At 48.2% G+C, this 21,395-nt stretch overlaps 1 protein-coding gene across 2 annotated transcripts in view; it reads left to right on the top strand.

Annotated features, from left to right (window-relative positions):
- The window catches only part of golph3a (golgi phosphoprotein 3a), a 184,583-nt gene that overhangs the window by 102,112 nt on the left and 61,076 nt on the right, over nt 1-21,395 (top strand). For both annotated transcript variants that reach the window (XM_072497208.1, XM_072497207.1), the window contains one exon: nt 16,301-16,415. In XM_072497208.1, coding sequence (XP_072353309.1) covers nt 16,301-16,415 — 115 coding nt within the window. The remainder of the gene's footprint in view (nt 1-16,300; nt 16,416-21,395) is intronic.

The following is a 21,395-nucleotide window of genomic DNA, read 5'->3' as shown; positions in this document are numbered from 1 at the left end:
GGTATTTTGAACCAGGCCATTATGCATGTTAATCGTTGCAATCTTTCAGGAATATTCATCCAGTCTTATTTGCAAGACTGAGGGTAGAGTTTGGTGTATATGAGGCCACCTGCCAACTTCTCATAAGGTCTTCAGTTTGTGAAATTGGCTATTTATCTAATTGGGCTGCCTGGTTGATTGTGAGCTTCTCGTCCCTGCATATTCTAATGGAATGGTCTGGATTTATTACAGGGGCGATGGGGCTGCCCACTTTGAAAACTGCACAGGTGTGATAATTCCCAGTTTTTCCAGACGTTTAAGTTTGGTTTCCACTTTATGGTGCAAGGCAGACTTCCTCTTTTTAAACAAAAAACTTGGGGTTGAGTATGGGTTGACAATCTTGACCATTACTCCCTTTATTCAACCCAACCCATTCTGGAACACGTCCTTGTATCTGGTCAAGACTTCCTGAAAGACCCTCGGTGGGATTCTCCATTCCTGAGACTAAGTGTTGACGCCGGCGCAGGATTCGTGGAGTTCCAGAACAGCAAAACTGGCGCTGCACCTGGACTAATTCAGCTACTGTTAAAGGCTAGCACTGGCACCATGTGGAACACAATCGATTCCAATGAGAAACGGTGCCGGATTCGCTGGGTCCGAGATTGACACTCGGGAAGCTAACAAGCTGCAGCTGCATATACCCACTTCACTCCCCACACACACCATCCCAGCCAACAAGATGGCAGCGAGGAGAACGGCACTCCCTTTCATGGACGCCGAACTGGATACCCTCCTGGACGTGGTGGAGAAGAGGCTGTTGCCCCTGTACCCCGGGAAGGAGGCTTCCAGCTGCTGCCGTTTGCCGTGTCTGGGCACAGGTGGCAGAGGTGGTCAGCACCATGAAGCCCCCCCACCCCCAGACGAAGGCCGCTCATAACTGCTGGGAGTGAGAGAAAACTGGAGAACGGCTGCCGGTCCTGAGACCGCTCACCATGGCAGAACAGAGGGCACTGGACGTGGTGGGCAGCCTGGAGGAAAGGAGGTCATTGGGGTGGAGGTCGGCCATGGGTAGGGAAGTGAGTCCCTGCTGAGTTGCTGTTCCCCATGCCACGTGGGTCAACCCCCCCCCCCCCCCCCCCCCCCCCCCCCCCCCAGCCTGTGGTCGAATCATGAGTCGTCTTTTGTCTTGCAGGACCTGTTGGTGATGGGGGGGGGGGGTCCATCTGGTGTCCCCTGGCCCCGTAGACCTCCCATGAGCCGAGCAGTGATGAGGAGCTCGAACAGCAACCCTTAACCCGAGGATCAGGACACCCCGGAACTCGAGTCCGATTGTCATGAGAATGTCACATTAAGAAATGCTTCGCTGCTCATTTTACTGCAGTGATGTCAAGCGTGTGGGTGGAGCTGAGCTCTGGTTCTGTTTTTTGGTTTCACTTTGAGAAAAGCTTGGGTGTGTCTGTCTTTTTGGTTTTGTTTTGCAGTGTGTTGCAGCTGAAGTCAGCCAAAGCAGCTGTGTTGTTGAGCTCTCTGCCATGAAGGACTATCTCTTAATCATTTGGTGAATTCAGAAATTTAAATGTTTTCAGTAGTGAATGTAAACCCTGATATGCTTCTGTTTAAAGGTTTTAAATCTTTTGTGTGTTAAAAGAACAGCATACAAATTACTTAGTGTTGTATTCTTTGGGGGTTATCTTTGAATTAATGGTTGCTAAGATATTCACTTTGTTTTAAAAAGGTTAACTTGAGTTCATAGAATAAACATTGTTTTGTTTTAAAAAAAATACTTTTCCATTTCTGCTGTACCACGCTCCCCATACCACAATCTATTAAAAGTTGTGGGTCAGGTGAACTCCATGATACACTTTGGGGTTCTCTAAATACTGACCCATAACATGATGTTGACACAGATTTCCCGTCACAGCTGTCTCCAACGCCCTCCACCATCCCAGAGACACTCACCTCGGTTGGGCATTTTAGTGAAAAGGCTCCTGAGACACTCTCTGCTGTGCACCACACAACTGATCCGCTACATCAAGTGGAGATAGGAACTCCCGAGGGGGCAGACGGTCGGAGGGTGGGCTGGCCCCAGGGACTAGCTGCTGTCCAGACAGGTTTTGAGCTTCTGGAACGGACAGTCCTATCTATAGTGGATATGCAGTCGCAGAGCCAGCGACTACATGAGGGGCTGTCGGTGAGCATCCAGCACGCGCAGGTGGAGGAGTCCAACCGCATGCACGAGCAGGAGGTGGTGCCGACCATGCGTGCCGCACAGGTGATGTCCGTGGTGGAGGCATTGGAGGTGAGCATTTGAGGGTGAAGGTTGTTGCTATGGATCACCATGTCCAAGGCCCAGGGCATTCTGTGCAGGTGCTGGCTGAGGCCCAAGACTGGGTTGCCACCTCAGAGGCAGCCATGTGCCAGAGCCACCTGGAAATTGCAGCTGCGCTTCTGAGCATGGCCCAGTCACAGCAGGCTTGGCTGGGAACATCAGCAGCATTGCCCAGGCACTGGCCGACATCGCACAGACACAGAGGGAGGTGGTCCAGTCTCACAGGGAGATGGCTAGTCACCGGGTGATGTGACACAAACACAGAAAGTGGTGGCACAGTCAATGGGTGATGTGATGCAGTCCCAAATGGAGATGGTCCACTCCCTGTGCTCCATGGCCACGAGCATGTGGAGCCTGGTCGAGACGAGAGCGGACCTCCAGGAGTGGCGGGGGGGAGGGGGAGGGCGGTGCATCCTCATCCCATGAAGTAGCCTGGGAACCATCGGCACCCTGAGGGAGGAGTTGATGGGGCCCGTGCCTTCCTTTTGCACCAAAAATAAATAAACTCTTCAGTGGCATGATTCCTGGCGATGATCTCCCGTCACACTGATAACAGTCACTTTGACTCCTGAGCTGACGTCTCAATTTTTTGTTCAGGCCACTGCCTATGGTCTTGTTCCTGGGATCGTGGCTGAACATCCTCTGTGCTTGTTGACCTGGCTGAACGCCTTGCAGCCATACTGCTTCACAACTGGTTTAGCTCGCCCTCTTGCGTGCTTTGAAGCTCTGACCGCCCCCTCTCAGTGCACTTGGTCACCTGAGCGATCTCGGGCACCCTGTCCAGGGTAATCTTCATTTCAACCAGAAGCAAGAGAAGCATCTGCCGCCCAATATCAGGACGTTGCTAAAGGTGATGATGATGCCACCCTCTGAGGAACGAGAGGTGGAGGTGGTGGTCGCCATGGATGCGGAGAAGGCCTTCGATCGGGTGGAGTGGGACTATTTGTGGGAGGTCCTGGGGCGGTTTGGGCAGGGTTTGGGATTGGATCCAGCTGCTGTAATAGACACCAGTGGCGAGTGTGCGGATGAACGGGGTGAGCTCGGACTATTTTAGGCTGTACTGGGGGATGAGGCAGGGATGTCCACTCTCCCCACTGCTTTTTGCTCTGGCTATAGAGCCGTTGGTGATGGCGCTGAGAGCATCGAGGCACTTGCAGGGGACAGTACGGGGGGGGGGGGGGGTGTGGAGAACAGGGTCTTTTACGCGGATGAGCTGTTACTGTACATTTTGGACCCTTTGGATGGGATTGGGGGGATCCTAGAGTAATTCAGCCGGTTTTTGGGGCACAAATAGAACATGGGTAAAAGTGAGGTCTTTCCGATCCAGGCCAGTGGGCAAAAGAAGAGATTGGGGGAGATGTCTTTCAAGGTAGCGGCGTGTGTGTGTGTGTGTGGGGGCGGGGGGGGGGGGGGGGGGGGGGGGAGCTTTCAATATTTGGGCATTCAGGTGGCGTGGGTTGGATGCAGCTGCACAAGCTGAATCTGTATGTGGAATGTGCTCCCGTTGTCATTGGTGAGGAGGGTTCGGTCAGTGAAGGTGAAGGTCCTCCCGAGGTTGTTGTTTGATTTTGAGAGCCTCCCAATCTTCATTCCCAAGGTGTTTTTCAGGAAAGTGAATGTAGTGATCTCGGGGTTTGTGTGGGTGGGTACAACCCCGCGGATGAAGAAGGTGCTGCTGGAACGTCTTCGAGGGGGTGGAGTCTGGCTCTCCTGAACTTTATAAATTACTACTGGGTGGCAAATATAGCGATCGTCAGGAAATGGGTAGTGAGGGAGGGGTCGGTGTGGGAGCGGATAGAGCCTCCTGCAAGGATACGAGTTTAGGGGCACTGCTAACGGTGCTTTTGTGGTTCTCGCCGACCAGGTACTCCACAAGCCCAGTAGTGGCAGTAGCTCTGAGGTTGTGGGGACAGTGGCAGCACAAGGGGCTGGAGGGGGCACCGATATGCGGCAGCCACCCGTTTGTTCTGGGTGGGTTGGATGGGGCGTTTCGGGGGTGGCAGCGGGCGAGGAGCGAGTGATTTTGGGATTTGTTTATGGATGGGGGCTTTGCGTGTTTGGAAGAGTTGGAGGACTGGTTTGAGCTGCCCAGGTTAGCAGTTTCAAATTCCTAGGGGTCCACATCTCCAAAAACCTGTCCTGGTCCACCCACGTCGATGCTACCACCAAGAAAGCACAACAGCGCCTATACCTCTTCAGGAAACTAAGGAAATTCGGCATTTCCACATTAACCCTTACCGGCTTTTACAGATGCACCATAGGAAGCATCCTATCGGGCTGTATCACAGCCTGGTATGGCAACTGCTTGGCCCAGGACCCAGAGAGTCGTGAACACCACCCAGTCCATCACACAAACCTATCTCCCATCCATTGACTCCATCTACACCTCCCGCTGCCTGGAGAAAGCGGGCAGTATAATCAAAGATCCCTCCCACCCGGCTTACTCACTCTTCCATCGGGCAGGAGATACAGAAGTCTGAAAACACGCACGAACAGACTCAAAACAGCTTCTTCCCCACTGTCACCAGACTCCTAAATGACCCTCTTGTGGACTGACCTCATTAACACTACACCCTGTATGCTTCATCCGATGCCAGTGCTTTTGTAGTTGCATTGTATATGTTGTGTTGCCCTATTATGTATTTTATTTTCTTCCCTTTTCTTCCCATGTATTTAATGATCTGTTAGAGCCGCTTGCAGAAAAATACTTTTCACTGTACCTCGGTACACGTGACAATAAACAAATCCAATCCAATCCAGTGCGACTGGATTTCGCTACTTGCAGGTGAGGGACTTTGTGCGGAGGCAGGTATCGACTTTTCTGCACCTATCGCCCCAGGGGCTACAAGATAAGGTGGTGTCAAAAGTGGGATTGGGGAAGGTGAAGGTATCGGAAATCTATAAAGAGCTTATGGATTGTGAGGGAGCCCCAACAGAGGAGGTGAAGCAAAAATGGGAGGAAGAGTTGCGTGGGGTGTTGGAGGCTGGGTTATGGGAGGACGTCCTGAGATGCGTCCTTGTCGTGTGCCAGGCTCAGTCTGATACAGTGTAAGATGGATCCACAGGACGCACATGACTGTGGCCCGGATGAGCAGGTTCTTTGAAGGGGTGGAGGATAAGTGTGGGCAGTGTGCGGGTGAGCCTGTGAATCATGTCCATATGTTTTGGACTTGTCCGAAGCTTAGGGGATTCTGGCAGGGGTTTGCTGATGTCATGTCGGAGGTACTGAAGGTAAGGGTGGTTCCGAGTCCCAAGATGGCGATTTTTGGCGTGTCAGAAGACCTGGGAAACCAGGAGGCGAGAGAGGCCGATGTCTTGGCCTTTGCCTCACTGGTAGCCCGGTGACGGATCTTGTTAACATGGAGGGACTCGGTGTGTGGTTGCTTATTTTGTTGAAATTTATAATGCTTCATAAAATATTTTAGCCAGAACTGAATGCAGGGCCAGCAGTGGTGGAGTGATCTAAAATCGGGGATGCTTGAGTCCAGAGTTCGAGGAGTGCAGATATATTGAAAGGTTCTGGAGCTGAAGAAGATTACAGAGATAGGGATGGGCAAAGCCATGGAGGATTTGAAAATTAAGTTATTGCTTGACCGGGAGCCAATGTAAGTCGGCGAATGCAGTGGGATAGGAATTAGGAGCAGAAGACGACAATTCAGCCCTTCGAGCCTGCTCCGCCATTCAATCAGATCATGGCTGATCTCTTCCTGGTCTCAAATCCATCTCCCGACCTGTTCCCCATATCCCTTTAAACTGTTTTTTAATCTCCTCCTTGAAACCATTTAATGATTCAGACTCCACCGCACTTTGGTGCTGCTTCCTTTAACACAGTGGGTTGCAGGCCATCAGGTTTCGGAGACTTTCCTGCCTTTAATCCCAATAGTTTATTCAATGCCTCGTGATGTTCTTGCACCAAGTTCCTCTGCATTAACTACAGTTTGGGGGAATTTTTTATTATCCTCTACTGCGAAGACCGAGGCAAAGGTTTAGTACCTCCGCCATCTGTGTTCCCCATTATTACCTCACCAGTATCGTCCTCTGAAGGACCAACATTGACTTTAGCTATTCTCTTCCTCTTTATAAACTCATTGAAGCTTTTGGTATCAGTGTTTACGTTTTCCACTAGTTTCCTTTTGTAGTTCACCTCAACTCTTTTTTGATTTTATTTTTAGCAGCCTTTTGCTGAACCTTAAGTTCTCCCAATCCTCCAGCTTCCCACTAGCTTTTTGCAGTATGGGAGTATGCCCTAGTTTTTGCCTTTGTCCTCTTTGACTTCCTTTTTAGCCATGGAATGTTTTGCTCCTTTTTACAATTCCTCTTCCTCTCAGGCACAGCAGCACAGTGGTTAGCAATGTTGCTTCACAGCTCCAGGGTCCCAGGTTTGATTCCCGGCTTGGGTCACTGTCTGTGTGGAGTATGCATGTTCTCCCCGTGTCTGTGTGTATTTCCTCCGGGTGCTCCGGATTCCTCCCACAAGTCCCAAAAGACGTGCTTTTAGGTAATTTGGACATTCTGAATTCTCCCTCTGTGTACCTGAACAGGCGTCGGAATGTGGTGACTAGGGGCTTTTCGCAGAAACTTCATTGCAGTATTAATGTAAGCCTACTTGTGACAATAATAAAGATTATTATTATTATTATTATTATTATATACTTTATTGAGAGGTATTTAATCTAGGCAAACAGGACTTAAACAGTTTAGGCCTGGGCAACAGAGTAATTATTCAAAATAGAAATAGCATTTCTCCCAAGATAATGGTGCAAAAAGAGGTTCATGCAGAAAAACCGCCATGTAGCTTATAAAAACAGAAGTTTTGGATGCCTCATTGAGACTGAAGGAATTAAAGGTTGTTGAGTCTGATTTAAAAAAAAAAAAAAAAAAAATTAAATGTGCTTTGGGTAGTTAGAAAAACTAGTAGGACATTCCTCCAATTCTTTAAAGTTGTTTCAAAATTTAGTTACTTATTTGGAGGCAATTTTGCATCTCAGATATTGGTGCATATTTTTATCTGCTGTAATGCAAATTGTAAATGATTTGAGGATGGGTGCAAATCTTGTCAGAAGATTCATCTGTCAATGTCACAAGATTTTGAGTAATTATTGTCAGCTCTGGATGAAAGGGGCAGACAAACAGGAGTGGAAAGTTGCAAATAGGTGAAATGTAAAGCGGAGTGATTGCAATGGGACAAAAATGCTAATCATGTTTGAGAAGGCTCAGAAAGCAATTCAACCTTTTCCACTTTCAATCTTGACAAATACTATCAATAGATTAGGATGTAGAGAAAAGGAAGTCAATTCTTAGGCATGAATCTGCATGCAAATAACAGAACAGCTCAGCATTCTGGCTGCTAAATGGAGAGGATTTAGAACAACAAAGAACAAAGAAATGTACAGCACAGGAACAGTCCCTTCGGCCCTCCAAGCCCGTGCTGACCATGCTGCCCGACTAAACTACAATCTTCTACACTTCCTGGGTCCGTATCCCTCTATTCCCATCCTATTCATGTATTTGTCAAGATGCCCCTTAAATGTCACTATCGTCCCTGCTTCCACCACCTCCTCCGGTAGCGAGTTCCAGGCACCCACTACCCTCTGCGTAAAAAAACTTGCCTCGTACATCTACTCTAAACCTTGCCCCTCTCACCTTAAACCTATGCCCCCTAGTAATTGACCCCTCTACCCTGGGGAAAAGCCTCTGACTATCCACTCTGTCTATGCCCCTCATAATTTTGTATACCTCTATCAGGTCTCCCCTCAACCTCCTTCGTTCCAGTGAGAACAAACCGAGTTTATTCAACCGCTCCTCATAGCTAATGCCCTCCATATCAGGCAACATTCTAGTAAATCTCTTCTGCACCCTCTCTAAAGCCTCCACATCCTTCTGGTAGTGTGGCGACCAGAATTGAACACTATACTCCAAGTGTGGCCTAACTAAGGTTCTATACAGCTGCAACATGACTTGCCAATTCTTATACTCAATGCCCCGGCCAATGAAGGCAAGCATGCCGTATGCCTTCTTGACTACCTTCTCCACCTGTGTTGCCCCTTTCAATGACCTGTGGACCTGTACTCCTAGATCTCTTTGACTTTCAATACTCTTGAGGGTTCTACCATTCACTGTATATTCCCTACCTGCATTAGACCTTCCAAAATGCATTACCTCACATTTGTCCGGATTAAACTCCATCTGCCATCTCTCCGCCCAAGTCTCCAAACAATCTAAATCCTGCTGTATCCTCCGACAGTCCTCATCGCTATCCGCAATTCCACCAATTTTTGTGTCGTCTGCAAACTTACTAATCAGACCAGTTACATTTTCCTCCAAATCATTTATATATACTACAAAGAGCAAAGGTCCCAGCACTGATCCCTGTGGAACACCACTGGTCACAGCCCTCCAATGAGAAAAGCATCCTTCCATTGCTACTCTCTGCCTTCTATGGCCTAGCCAGTTCTGTATCCATCTTGCCAGCTCACCCCTGATCCCGTGTGACTTCACCTTTTGAACTAGTCTACCATGAGGGACCTTGTCAAAGGCCTTACTGAAGTCCATATAGACAACATCCACTGCCCTACCTGCATCAATCATCTTAGTGACCTCCTCGAAAAACTCTATCAAGTTAGTGAGACACGACCTCCCCTTCACAAAACCGTGCTGCCTCTCACTAATACGTCCATTTGCTTCCAAATGGGAGTAGATCCTGTCTCGAAGAATTCTCTCCAGTAATTTCCCTACCACTGAAGTAAGGCTCACCGGCCTGTAGTTCCCGGGATTATCCTTGCTACCCTTCTTAAACAGAGGAACAACATTGGCTATTCTCCAGTCCTCCGGGACATCCCCTGAAGACAGCGAGGATCCAAAGATTTCTGTCAAGGCCTCAGCAATTTCCTCTCCAGCCTCCTTCAGTATTCTGGGGTAGATCCCATCAGGCCCTGGGGACTTATCTGCCTTAATATTTTTTAAGACACCCAACACCTCGTCTTTTTGGATCTCAATGTGACCCAGGCTATCTACACACCCTTCTCCAGACTCAACATCTACCAATTTCTTCTCTTTGGTGAATACTGAGCATGAGATGGTTGGATACATGGTTGTTTCTGGTTGCTATGCCATACCCCCTTTACCAAATAGGATTGCGATATTCCTTGGGAAGAGTTGGGAGTCGGGCTTGAGTCTACAGCTGACCATTATTGTCATGGCTGTACCCAAGTTTGCTGTTTGATGCTTGCAGATGTTTTTGTGGCAGATGGCACATATCGTATTTAACTTGGTTACAGTGAGGATACAAAGTCTGCATACTAGTGCCTTACGTCTTAACATACAAGATTATTGGTATGTACTGCCAGTCAGGTATACGACTTAGCTGTTAATTACCTTAGCCTGGCTTCTTTCATGCAGGACAATTGGAGGTATGGGTATTGATTTGCCATTTCAACTTGGTGTTCCAGCTTCCTTTAGAAAAGGAAGCCACTACATGTGTTAATTCTCATCTGTCAACTGTGGCCCATAGGTAATACTCTTGCCTCGATCAGAAGGTAGTGGTTTTGAGTCCCACTCCATGACTTAAATGTAATAATCTAGGTTGAGGCAATAATTCGGTACTGAGGGACATGAGATGTTAAACAGAAATTTGGATATAAAGGTTCCTATGACACTATTTCAAAGAAGAGCAGGGGAGTTATCTCAAAGCAACAAGGGAGTTTGGTTGGGCCAACTTGTAGATTGCTAAAGGAAGAGGAGGCAATCATCTCTGTGGAAGATTGAGATTTAATTTGGAATTTTCCTTAGAAAATGGTCATTTAGGTATGATCAAGGTATGTGTAATGTGTTTTATTCCTTTATCAAACTTAATTGCAGACCATTTTCCCATTTTCACTAGTGATTCTTCTTGGGATGTCTATGTATTTACTTTTTAGTTGTAGTTCTTCATCCTGTATTAAAACAGTCAAATTTAATGCATGATTCAAGGGGTATTTTGTGAGGGCCACGAAGAATCCAGCACGAGTTAAGGATACAAAGTAATAACATTTATTTACAGTAACATATATAAACAGCAGCAGCAACTTCCCTTGCTGCACACTCTTTCCTGCTGGTTCCAAACTGGCCAGCTTTATTTATACTTGGAGTTTACTAATGGTTTCTCCGCCCCCCCCTCATTGGGGAAGCTCATACTCCCACAGGATTGTGAGTTGTCATTAGTCCCCAGCCAATGGTAAGCAGGCAGGTTATAACATCCCTCCTCCCCAAAGTCCAAGGAATCCACCAAAGACCCTGGCGAAGGAGGGCGTCGGACTCGTTTTGCCGCAGGCCGGACACCATTTGCACGCGGCGTTGGATCAGGCGGCGTGTAACGAGACGGAGACCGGCGCTTCCGTGATGAACGGCGTAACGGTTGTACATCCACCGCCCATGGACCCGAGGATTCCCCCTCTGATGCGTCCTGTGTCTAAATTCCGGAGTCAGTCTGCTGCCTCCGTCATGTCAGCGTCTCTATCTCCATTCGGTTCTTTAACGACCTGCGCAGGCTTTGAGTGAGGCACCAGTGGAAGATTGTGAGGACTACCTTCCCTTGTCTCTGGTTTCTGCGGCTGTAGAAATGAGCTCCAGGGGCGGGGAATCTTTGGAGGGGATAGTCTTCTGGACCGAACGTGGTCTACATGTTTGTGCTGGAGACGACCCTGGGCTTGCACCTGGTACGATATAGGGCCCGTTTGGCGAAAGATTACGCCAGGAACCCACTGGGCACCACCAGCAAAATCCCGAACGAACACTGGGTCACCGGGTGTAAACTGCCGAACCGGCCGATGCGGAGAAAATCCCTGTCCCTGCCGTTCTTGTGTGCGGCGTACTTTTGCGCCAATGTCCGGGAAAACCATACTAAATCGGGTGCGAAGTCTCCGGCCCATTAGGAGTTCTGCGGGAGCTACCCCAGTCACCGCATGGGGGGTGGTCCTATACGTAAAGAAAAAGCGAGCCAGTCTTGTGTCCATTGATCCGGAAGACTGCTTCTTTAGGCGTCTTTTGAATGTCTGCACTGCGCGCTCTGCCAACCCATTTGAAGCCGGGTGGTAAGGGGCAGTGCGGATATGTGCCGTTCACCTTCATAAACCTCGCGAACTACTCACTCGTGAATAGAGTGCCGTTATCCGTGACCAGCACCTCGGGGAGGCCATGCGTACTAAAAGACAAACGCATCTTTTCAATTGTTGCGCAGGACGTTGACCCCTGCATCTTATGCACCTCTAGCCATTTAGACTGGGCGTCAATTAGTAGAAGGAACATGGATCCTTGACAAGGGCCTGCGAAATCTGCATGCAAGCGTGCCCAAGGCCGCCCTGGCCATTCCCAGTGATGTAGGCCGGCGGAAGCTTCTGATGCTCCTGGGAAATGGAGCAGTTTTGGGCCACCTTCTCAATGTCGGTGTCGAGGCATGGCCACCAGACATAACTCCGGGCCAACATTTTAATTTTGGTCACACCTGGATGCCCAGTGTGCAAGTCTCTTAGTATCAGTTCCTGGCCTTTTTCCGGGAGAATCACACGCGTCCCCCACAAGAGGATGCCGTCTTCCACGCTGAATTCTGACAGCTTGGAGGAAAATGCCCGCAACTCGCCTGGGAGCTGTCTATGCTGCCCACCATACAGGACTATGTGCCGAACCTTTGACAGGACTGGCTCCGTCTGGGTCCACTCACGGATCTGTGATGCCGTGACAGGCAAGGTGTCCATAAAATTTAGGGTTGCAGCCACCTCACCGGTCGTGGGGGTCGACATGGGGCCGGTCGATAACGGCAATCGGCTCAGTGCATCGGCATTTGCTATCTGCGTTCCTGGTTTGTGCTCCAGAGAATACTCTTATGCAGCAAGTAACAAAGCCCAGCGCTGGATCCGTGCGGAACAAATGGGCGGTATTGGTTTATCCTCTCTGAAAAGTCCCAGCAGAGGCTTATGATCAGTCACGATAGTGAAATGGCGGCCATACACGTACTGGTGGAAGTGTTTCACCGCAAAAACCACTGCCAGGCCCTCCTTCTCGATCTGCACGTACTTTTTCTCCGCTGCCGTCAATGTGCGGGAGGCGAAAGCTATCGGTCGCTCGGCCCCGTTCTCCATCTTGTGGGACAGGATGGCCCCAATATCATACGAGCAAAGGCTTTCCAGGATCATAGTGGGTTAGTAACCCAGACAACGACAATTGTTGCTTTACCCGCCGGAAAGCGGTTTCTTGCGGCTGACCCGAAACCCAGGTGTGATTTTTCTTCAGCAGAAGGTGCAACGGGGCCAGCGTAGTTGCCAGATTGGGGAGGAGCTTCCCGTAATAGTTTACGAGACCGAGAAAAGAACGAAGATGCGAAGTGTCAGTCGGGGCAGGGGCCTGTTGAATCGCATGCACCTTCTCTGCGAAGGGGTGCAAACCTTCGCGGTCCACCCGATAACCTAGGTAGACTACTTCCTTTGCCTGAAATACGCACTTTGTGTGACGTAAACGGACTCCAGCCTCCGAAAAGCGTCTACGGACAGCCTCCAGATTTTCCAAATGTTCTTGCTCCGACGTCCCTGTAATCAAAACATCATCTAAGTAGACAGCAACACGTGGTAAACCTCTCAAAATGCCCTCCATAACACGTTGAAAAATAGCGCAGGCAGAGGATACTCCAGAGGGCAACCGTGTATATTCATACAGGCCCCGGAGTGTATTAATCGTTACATATGGTCGGGAGGCAAGGTCCAGCTCCAACTGTAGATAGGCGTGACTCATATCTAATTTTGTGAAGGAGAGTCCGCCTGCAAGCTTTGCATAGAGATCCTCTATGTGAGGCATTGTATACCGGCCGAGTCGGGAAGCCGTATTCACTAAGTTTATAGTCGCCACACAAGCGAACTGTGGCATCTGGCTTCATTACAGGTACAATTGGTGCTGCCCAGTCAGCAAAACGGACGGGCCTGAAAATACCCAAACTCTCCAAATGAGTGAGCTCCCCTTCTACCTTCTCGGGCAAGGCGGAAGGCACCGGGCGCGCCCGGAAATAGAGCGGCGTGGCTCCTGGTTCGACTTGGATACGGGCTACGGCCCCTTTTATTTTCCCCCAAACCAGGCTGGAATACATCTGGGTATCGTCCTAGCACCTCAGTCAACCCTTCAGAAACTGTTTGGAGGATGTGCTGCCATTGCAACCGCAAATGGCGCAACCAGTCCCGACCCAACAGGCTGGGCCCATGGCCGCGCACCACGATAAGTGGGAAACGCCCCTCCTGGCGTCCATAAACAACAGGGGTCATTGTAGTTCCTGCAATGTCCAGTGGTTCCCCCGTGTAGGTGGCCAACCTGGCCTGTGAGTCGGTTAATGTAAGGGTCTGTATGCCCTGCTTGATGCGGTCAAATGTCCTCTGGGCGATCACGGAGACCGCTGCGCCAGTGTCCAACTCCATCTCAAGCGGGTGACCATTGACCCGTACTGTCACCTTAATGGGGGCCACACAGGGAGCTGCCACACAATGCAGCTGCAGGCAGTCATCCTCCGCCTCCACGTCCTCAGGAGTAGTCGCCGCAGGTTCAGCCACATGGAAGGTACGGCCCCTGGGCTGGTCCCAGTTTCGGTCGGAACGACGGCGCCCCCAGGACCGGCGTCCGTGACGTGGTCGGCGCGTACAAGTCTGACACTGACATGGCTCCTCATCCTTGGTTCTGGAAAAGGCTCCCTTCGGGGAGGAATGTCCGACGGCCACTGGCGTCGGTCTGGACGTCGCCTCGCCCAAGGTACCGCAGGATTGCGGGGGGGGGGGGGGACGTTTTCGGAAAGAAGGGGTTGCGCCCCAAGGCATGCACTTCCATTCCCTGTAGCTCCTGCACTCCTCGTTCTGCGCTCTCTCGGGACAATACTATTTGAATGGCCTGTTGAAAAGTCAATGTTGGCTCAGCTAACAACTTTCTCTGGGTGGCCGCATTGTTAATACCGCAAACCAAACAGTCGCGTAACATTTCTGACAAGGTCTCACCATAGTCACAGTACTCCGCAATCCTGCGTAGCCTCGATAGAAAATCGGCAAGGGATTCTCCAGGGGTCCTCTCAGCGGTATTAAACCGGTAACGCTGGACTACCATGGACGTGGTTGGGTTCAGATGTTGCCCCACTATATTCACAAGTTCATCAAACGTTTTGGTGTCCAGCGCAGCTGGGTACGTAAGTCTCCTAATCACCCCAAACGTATGCGGGCCGCAGGCGGTGAGCAATATGACCACCTGGCGCTCGTTTTCAGTGATATTGTTTGCCCGGAAATAGTAACGCATCCGTTGTGCGTACTGGTTCCAGCTTTCCAGCACAGCATCACAAACATCCAAACATCCGTACAGAGGCATGGTATAATAGAAAACAACTTCCAACCTGTATCCAACAAAAATCCAGGGAGGTGGCTTCAGCAGTGTAGACAGCTGTTCACTTTAATCCTCGTCGCCAGTTTTGTGAGGGCCACGAAGAATCCAGCATGAGTTTTAAGGATACAAAGTAATAACATTTATTTACATATACATATATATATATATATATATATATATATATATATATATATATATTTTAGCCAGCTTTATTTATACTTGGAGTTTACTAATGGTTTCTCCGCCCCCCCCTCATTGGGGAAGCTCATACTCCCATAGGATTGTGGGATTGTCATTAGTCCCCAGCTAATGGTAAGCAGGCAGGTTATAACCGGGTAGAATTTAATGGTTATGATGTAATGATATGTATATTGACTGGGTTGTAAAGAGTTAACAAGTTAATGATAATGATTCTTACCACTAGCCTGAACCACTGAACAGTCCTATATATCATGTGACTAGGGGATTGTGGGATTAGTAGATGATTAGGAGTTAAGAGAGAGCTCGAAGAGTGTCAGGCATAGAGAGCAGTTGCATACTTGAGAGTTCTGTAAGTTAGAGATAGCATAGTTTTATACAATAACCTTCTACTTTAGGAATGTGAACGAATCTTAGTAGTGTAATAAATTTATAGTTTTGTTCGTTAACAAAGTTTTGTGTTCTTTACTCAACACTATGCATCCAGGTAAAGCAGAATAGAGAATACAACACATGATATGAGTCCAGCCCAAAGTGGAGACAAGTGGGAAATATGCAACACTTCAGTGGGGAGACACTTCCCTGGCGTACTCCTGTTCCTATGTTCTAATGTGCCCCGCTATATGACCCATCATGACTGAACAAAAATAGGACACTAATCTAGATCGGGCTTGACAGTGACCGAGTAGAATATTTTTCTTTGTTTTATATTTAAATACCCTGGCAATACATCCAACATTTGACTCGCGTTCGAAATAATCTTGAAGTCATGGAGTTTCAATCATTCTTGCACTCTAACACCAAGTCATCCTTTTGCTCAGCCACCTTACTATCATAGAATTTACAGTACAGAAGGAGGCCATTCAGCCCATCAAGTCTGCACAGGCCCTTGGAAAGAGCACCCTACTTAAGCCCACATCTCCACCCTATCCCAGTAACTTTTTTTTGGATACTAAGGGCAGTTTAGCATGGCCAGTCCACCTAACCTGCACATCTGTGGACTGAGAGAGGAAACTGGAGGAAACCCACGCAGACACGGGGAGAATGTGCAGACTCCCCACAGACAGTGATCCAAGCCGAGAATTGAACTTGGGACCCTGGAGCTGTGAAGCAACAGTGATAAGCACTGTGCTGCCCCACTGTGCTATCTAAAGCATGCAACTTTGCACGGTGTGAACATGTCCCTGTCAAGTGTAAAATATTAATTTAAATTATCTGCCTCATACGGGCACATTCTCTCACCACATCTAGGTCTGCCTACTATCCATTTTCTCCTTGCACCCACTCATACATTGTGAACGTGTGATTTGCCAAACTACAAAGACGCAGCTGTCATTTGATGCAGCAGATTATTAACAAGCCATATAAAAGCTTTGGAAATTAATTTTAAAAATTTGGCTTTTTTGCTCTTGTTTCTCTTAGGTCATCTGTAAGTCAGATACTCCTACTGGAGATGTTTTACTTGATGAAGCCTTGAAACATATTAAGGAAACACAGCCTCCAGAAGCAGTGCAAAGCTGGATTGAACTTCTCAGTGGTGAGTGAGCAAAAGAGCCCAGAGGGGTGCAAATGACAAGCACTCGAAAACAAAATTGATGGAAATGCAAAACAATCATTTCAAATATTCCACAAAATGGACAGCTAAACTTGAATTGTTTTTAATAAGTATGTTTAATTAATGCAGCTGTACACTTTTATAAAAATCCATGTGTTTCCACAAAGGTTTTCTTCATTTTTGCTGCATGGTGAGTGCTGCTTGGCTAAACGAGAGTACTTTTGATGTTGGGTGAAAAACAGGGAGTTCAGTGAAACCAGGAGAATGTGAAGCTAAAAAGACCGAGTGCAGAGCTCAGTCCAGGCAGCAACGGAACACAGCTAAGTTTCATAAACACTGAGGTTGGATTCCCAAGCCTCCCCTAACAGGCGCTGGAATGTGGTGACTAGGGGCCTTTCACAGTAACTTCATTTGAAGCCTACTTGTGACAATAAGCGATTTTCATTTTCATTTCCTGTTCTTCTGGACCTCCGTGTCAGTGTTGCAGTCGTGAGTTTAAAAAGTGTTTTTTTGGAGGAAGAAATTAACTGAGAAACAACACAAATAAGTGCAAGTTAGGGTTATTATAATAAAGTAATATAAGAAAAAGTAGGTATTGGAAGTAAAGTTCGCTTCAGGGAGGTAAGTTAATAGTATTCTTGTATAAAAACATATTTTTTGTTAAAAAGGGAATAAATAAGGGGCTTGAGGGTAGTCATGGGAGGAAAGCTTACACCTGTGATGTGCTCCTCCTATGCTATACGACAAATCATGGAAGCTTCAGTTGTCCCTGCTGACCATATGTGCAGGTAGTTTTTCCAGCTGCAGCAATGGCTAACTGCATTTTGGAACTGGAGCTGAGGGTGGTTTCACTGTAGCATCCACGATGTTGCGCAAGTCGTGGACAGCACATTGAGTGAGATGGTCATACCGCAGGTGAGGATTAAACAGACAGAAATGGCATGGGTGATGTTATAATCTGCACAAGACCTACATGTTTGGAGCAATTAGTCTCCCCATGAGCCTCGTTGAATACAAGGTCCCCCGCTGAGGTGCGGGGAGCCCATGGACAGGGTATTAGACATTGATATAAAAGCCTGTCAGACTTTGAACCGACACTTTAGACCCGGCTGGGATCTAAAGAGTATTGTACACATTATTACTTTGCAATAAAACAAGCTTCTCTTTATCCACTTGCCTCGGACCAGTCTGTGATTACTAAAGGTGTCCACCTGGCAGAATAGAGTAAGGCAGGTAATGTAGGAGTCCTCTGTAGACATCCCCCTTTCTAACAGATGTATCACTTTGGATGCTGTTGGGGGAGATGAGCAGTAGCAGCCAACTTCATGACGCCATGGGTGGGTCTGCTGCACGAGAGTAGGAGGAAGAATGTCAGGTCTATAGTGGTCGGGGATTCAATTGTAAGGGGGACAGATAGGCGGTTCTGCGGCCACAAAAGAGACTCCAGGATGATATGTTGCCTCCATGGTCCCAGGGTTAGGGATATCACTGAATAGCTGCAGGACATACTGAATGGGAAACAGACAGATATTGTGGTACATATTGGTACCAACGATATAGGCAGAAAGAGATGAGGACTTCCAGTGACGTACATAGGTGGGAGCACATGCGGGGAGGATCTCTGTTAAAATACCTTTTGTCAAAGCATCAGACAATCGAAAGAACTTTAAAACCCAACAACTCAGCATAGGAAGGCACCTACCTTGCAAAAATGCCAAAAGAGATAAAAGTAAGAAGGATTTGGGCTGTAATCACTCATCAGAGTACTGAGTACTTATCGCAGTACTAAGTAAGATGGCAGGGGCGGGCTCTCTTTCTCTCCTACCAACCACACCGCTGACGACCGACGACATCGGCTGCATAGTGGCGATGGAATTGGAGAAATATCACCCACGTTTGGCGGCAGAATTAAAAAAAAAAAAATTTAAATTTAGAATACCCAATTCATTTTTTCCAATTAAGGAGCAGTTTAGTGTGGTTAATCCACCGACCCTGCACATCTTTGGGTTGTGGGGCTCAAAACCCATGAAAACGTGTGGAGAATGTGCAAACTCCACACGGACAGCGACCCAGAGCCGGGATCGAACCTGGGACCTCGGATGCCATGAGGCAGCAATGCTAACCACTATGCCACTTTGCTGCCCTTGGCGGCAGAATTTTAAAAATCTTTTGATGAATGTAAAATTCGAAAAAATGACTACGTCGTTGAAACCCGTGATGCCATGGTGAAAGTCATCGAAACAATCTTGACGGACGATAGCGATCAGCTCACATCCTTAGAAGCTGACTTGACCTCTGTAATCGGGACCAACAAAAATCTGAGTGCTACAATAAGCGACCTGAAGGACCGGTCACAAAGACAAAGTGCCTGCAGCGTGGGTTAGCTGAAGGGGATGGAGGACAGCACCCTTACTGATTACTTACAGGGTGAAGCCATCCTATATCAAAAAGGATTGAGATTTGGTGTGATCTACCCAGTCCGCCTCCGTGTGACTGTTGGACATAAGGATCATTTCTTTGATTCTCCTGAAGAAGCAAACTCCTTTATTCAAAGACTTAACTTGAACTCTGTTTAACACTTCATCCTGTTTGCTCTATTATGCACACTAATGTCCGGGCTTTTTATATTGCTTGTTTTTAACTGAGGTTAGGGTTTGTAGTTGTTGGGTTTGCTGTGTGTTTTGTATCGTTGCGTTGAAAATTATACAAGTGTTGTCTTTTCTATATATCATTGACTGGAGAGGATCCCAGCTAATGATGAGATTAGCTGACTGGAGTGATGAGAGAGAGTTTGGATTGGATTTTGTTTATTGTCACGTGTACCAAGGTACAGTGAAAAGTATTTTTCTGCGAGCAGCTCAACAGATCATTAAGTACATGAAAAGAAAAGGAAACAAAAGAAAATACCTAATAAGGCAACACCAGGTACACAATGTAACTAGATAACACCGGCAAAGGGTGAAGCATACAGGGGTGTCGTGTTAATCAGGTCAGTCCATTAGAGGGTCGTTTAAGAGTCTGGTAACAGCGGGGAAGAAGCTGTTTTTGAGTCTGTTTGTGCGTGTTCTCAGACTTTTGTATCTCCTGCCCGATGGGAGAAGTTGGAAGCGTGAGTAGGCCGGGTGGGAGGGGTCTTTGATTATGCTGCCCGCTTTCCCCAGGCAGCGGGAGGTGTAGATGGAGTCAATGGATGGGAGGCAGGTTTGTGTGATCAACTGGGCTGTGTTGACGACTCTCTGAAGTTCATTGCGGTTTTGGGCTGAGCAGTTGCCATACCAGGCTGTGATGCAGCCAGATAGGATGCTTTCTATAGTGCATCTGTAAAAGTTGGTAAGAGTTAATGTGGACATGCCGAATTTCCTTAGTTTCCTGAGGAAGTATAGGCACTGTTGTGCTTTCTTGGTGGTAGCGTCGACGTGGGTGGACCAGCACAGATTTTTGGAATGTGTACTCCTAGGAATTTGAAACTGCTAACCATCTCCACCTCGGCCCCTTTGATGCTGACAGGTACAGTACTTTGCTTTCTGAAGTCATTGACCAGCTCTTTAGTTTTGCTGGCATTGAGGGATAGATTGTTGTCGCTGCACCACTCCACTAGGTTCTCAATTTCCCTCCTGTGTTCTGACTCATCGTTATTTGAGACCTTGCCCACTGTGGTCATATCGTCAGCAAACTTGTAGATGGGGTTGGAACCAAATTTTGCCTCGCAGTCGTGTTTGTACAGGGAGTATAGTAGGGGGCAAAGTACGCAGCCTTGCGGGGCCCCGGTATTGAGTACTATTGTGGCGGAGGTGTTGTTTATTCTTACTGATTGTGGTCTGTGGGTTAGAAAGTCTAAGGTCCAGTTGCAGAGTGAGGAGCCAAGTCCTAGGTTTTGGAGCTTTGATATGAGCTTGGCTGGAATTATGGTGTTGAAAGCAGAGCTGTAGTCAATAAATAGGGGTCTGACTTCCGGGTGCGGCGATGACCAGCTAAGTCGCACCTTTTGGCAGCTCCCGGTGGAACGGACTTTTGGGCTCTTAATAAGAGCCCCAACGGCAATTTTAACGGCTAGAAGCACTGTGTGGTAAACCAGAAGGGAATCCCCCCTGGAAACGGATGGAAAAAGGAGAGGGAAGTGGCCAGATTGCAGTGGATCCTTTGGAGCAGCGGCAAGGAAGGCAAGCAAGAACCAAGATGGCGACGGAAGGTGGCAGTTTAACATGGGGCCCTGAACAACAAGAGTTTTTGAAATGTTGCGTGGAAGAACTTAAAAAGGAAATGAAGAAGGAGCTGTTGGCCCTGATATTACAGGCGATCGAAGGGCTAAAGGATGAGCAAAAGACCCAGGAGCGGGAGCTTCGGGTCGTGAAGGCAAAGGCTGCTGAGAACGAGGACGATATACAGGGCCTGGTGGTGAAGACGGAGATGCACGAGGCACATCAGAAACGATGTATGGAAAGACTGGAGGTGCTGGAGAATAACGCGAGGAGGAATAATTTAAGGATTCTTGGTCTTCCTGAAGGTGCAGAAGGAGCAGACGTCGGGGCATATGTGAGCACGATGCTGCACTCGTTAATGGGAGCGGAGGCCCCGGCGGGTCCGCTGGAGGTGGAGGGAGCATACCGAGTGATGGCGCGAGGACCGAGAGCAGGAGAAATTCCGAGAGCCATAGTGGTGAGATTCCTCCGTTTTAAGGACCGAGATTTGGTCCTTAGATGGGCAAAGAAAACTCGGAGCAGTAAGTGGGAGAACGCGGTGATCCACGTATATCAAGACTGGAGTGCGGAGGTGGCGAGAAGGAGGGCGAGCTTTAATCGGGCCAAGGCGGTGCTTCACAAAAAGAAGATAAAATTTGGAATGCTGCAACCGGCAAGACTGTGGGTCACATATCAAGGGAGGCACCACTACTTTGAGACGGCGGATGAGGCGTGGACGTTTATTGTGGAAGAAAGACTGGAATAAGCGGGTTATTAAAAAAGA

Source organism: Scyliorhinus torazame, chromosome 3 (assembly GCF_047496885.1).
Source record: "Scyliorhinus torazame isolate Kashiwa2021f chromosome 3, sScyTor2.1, whole genome shotgun sequence".
Lineage (NCBI taxonomy): Eukaryota > Metazoa > Chordata > Chondrichthyes > Carcharhiniformes > Scyliorhinidae > Scyliorhinus > Scyliorhinus torazame.
The sequence above is the reverse complement of the archived record's forward strand: the minus strand, read 5'-3'. Positions and strand labels throughout refer to the sequence as shown.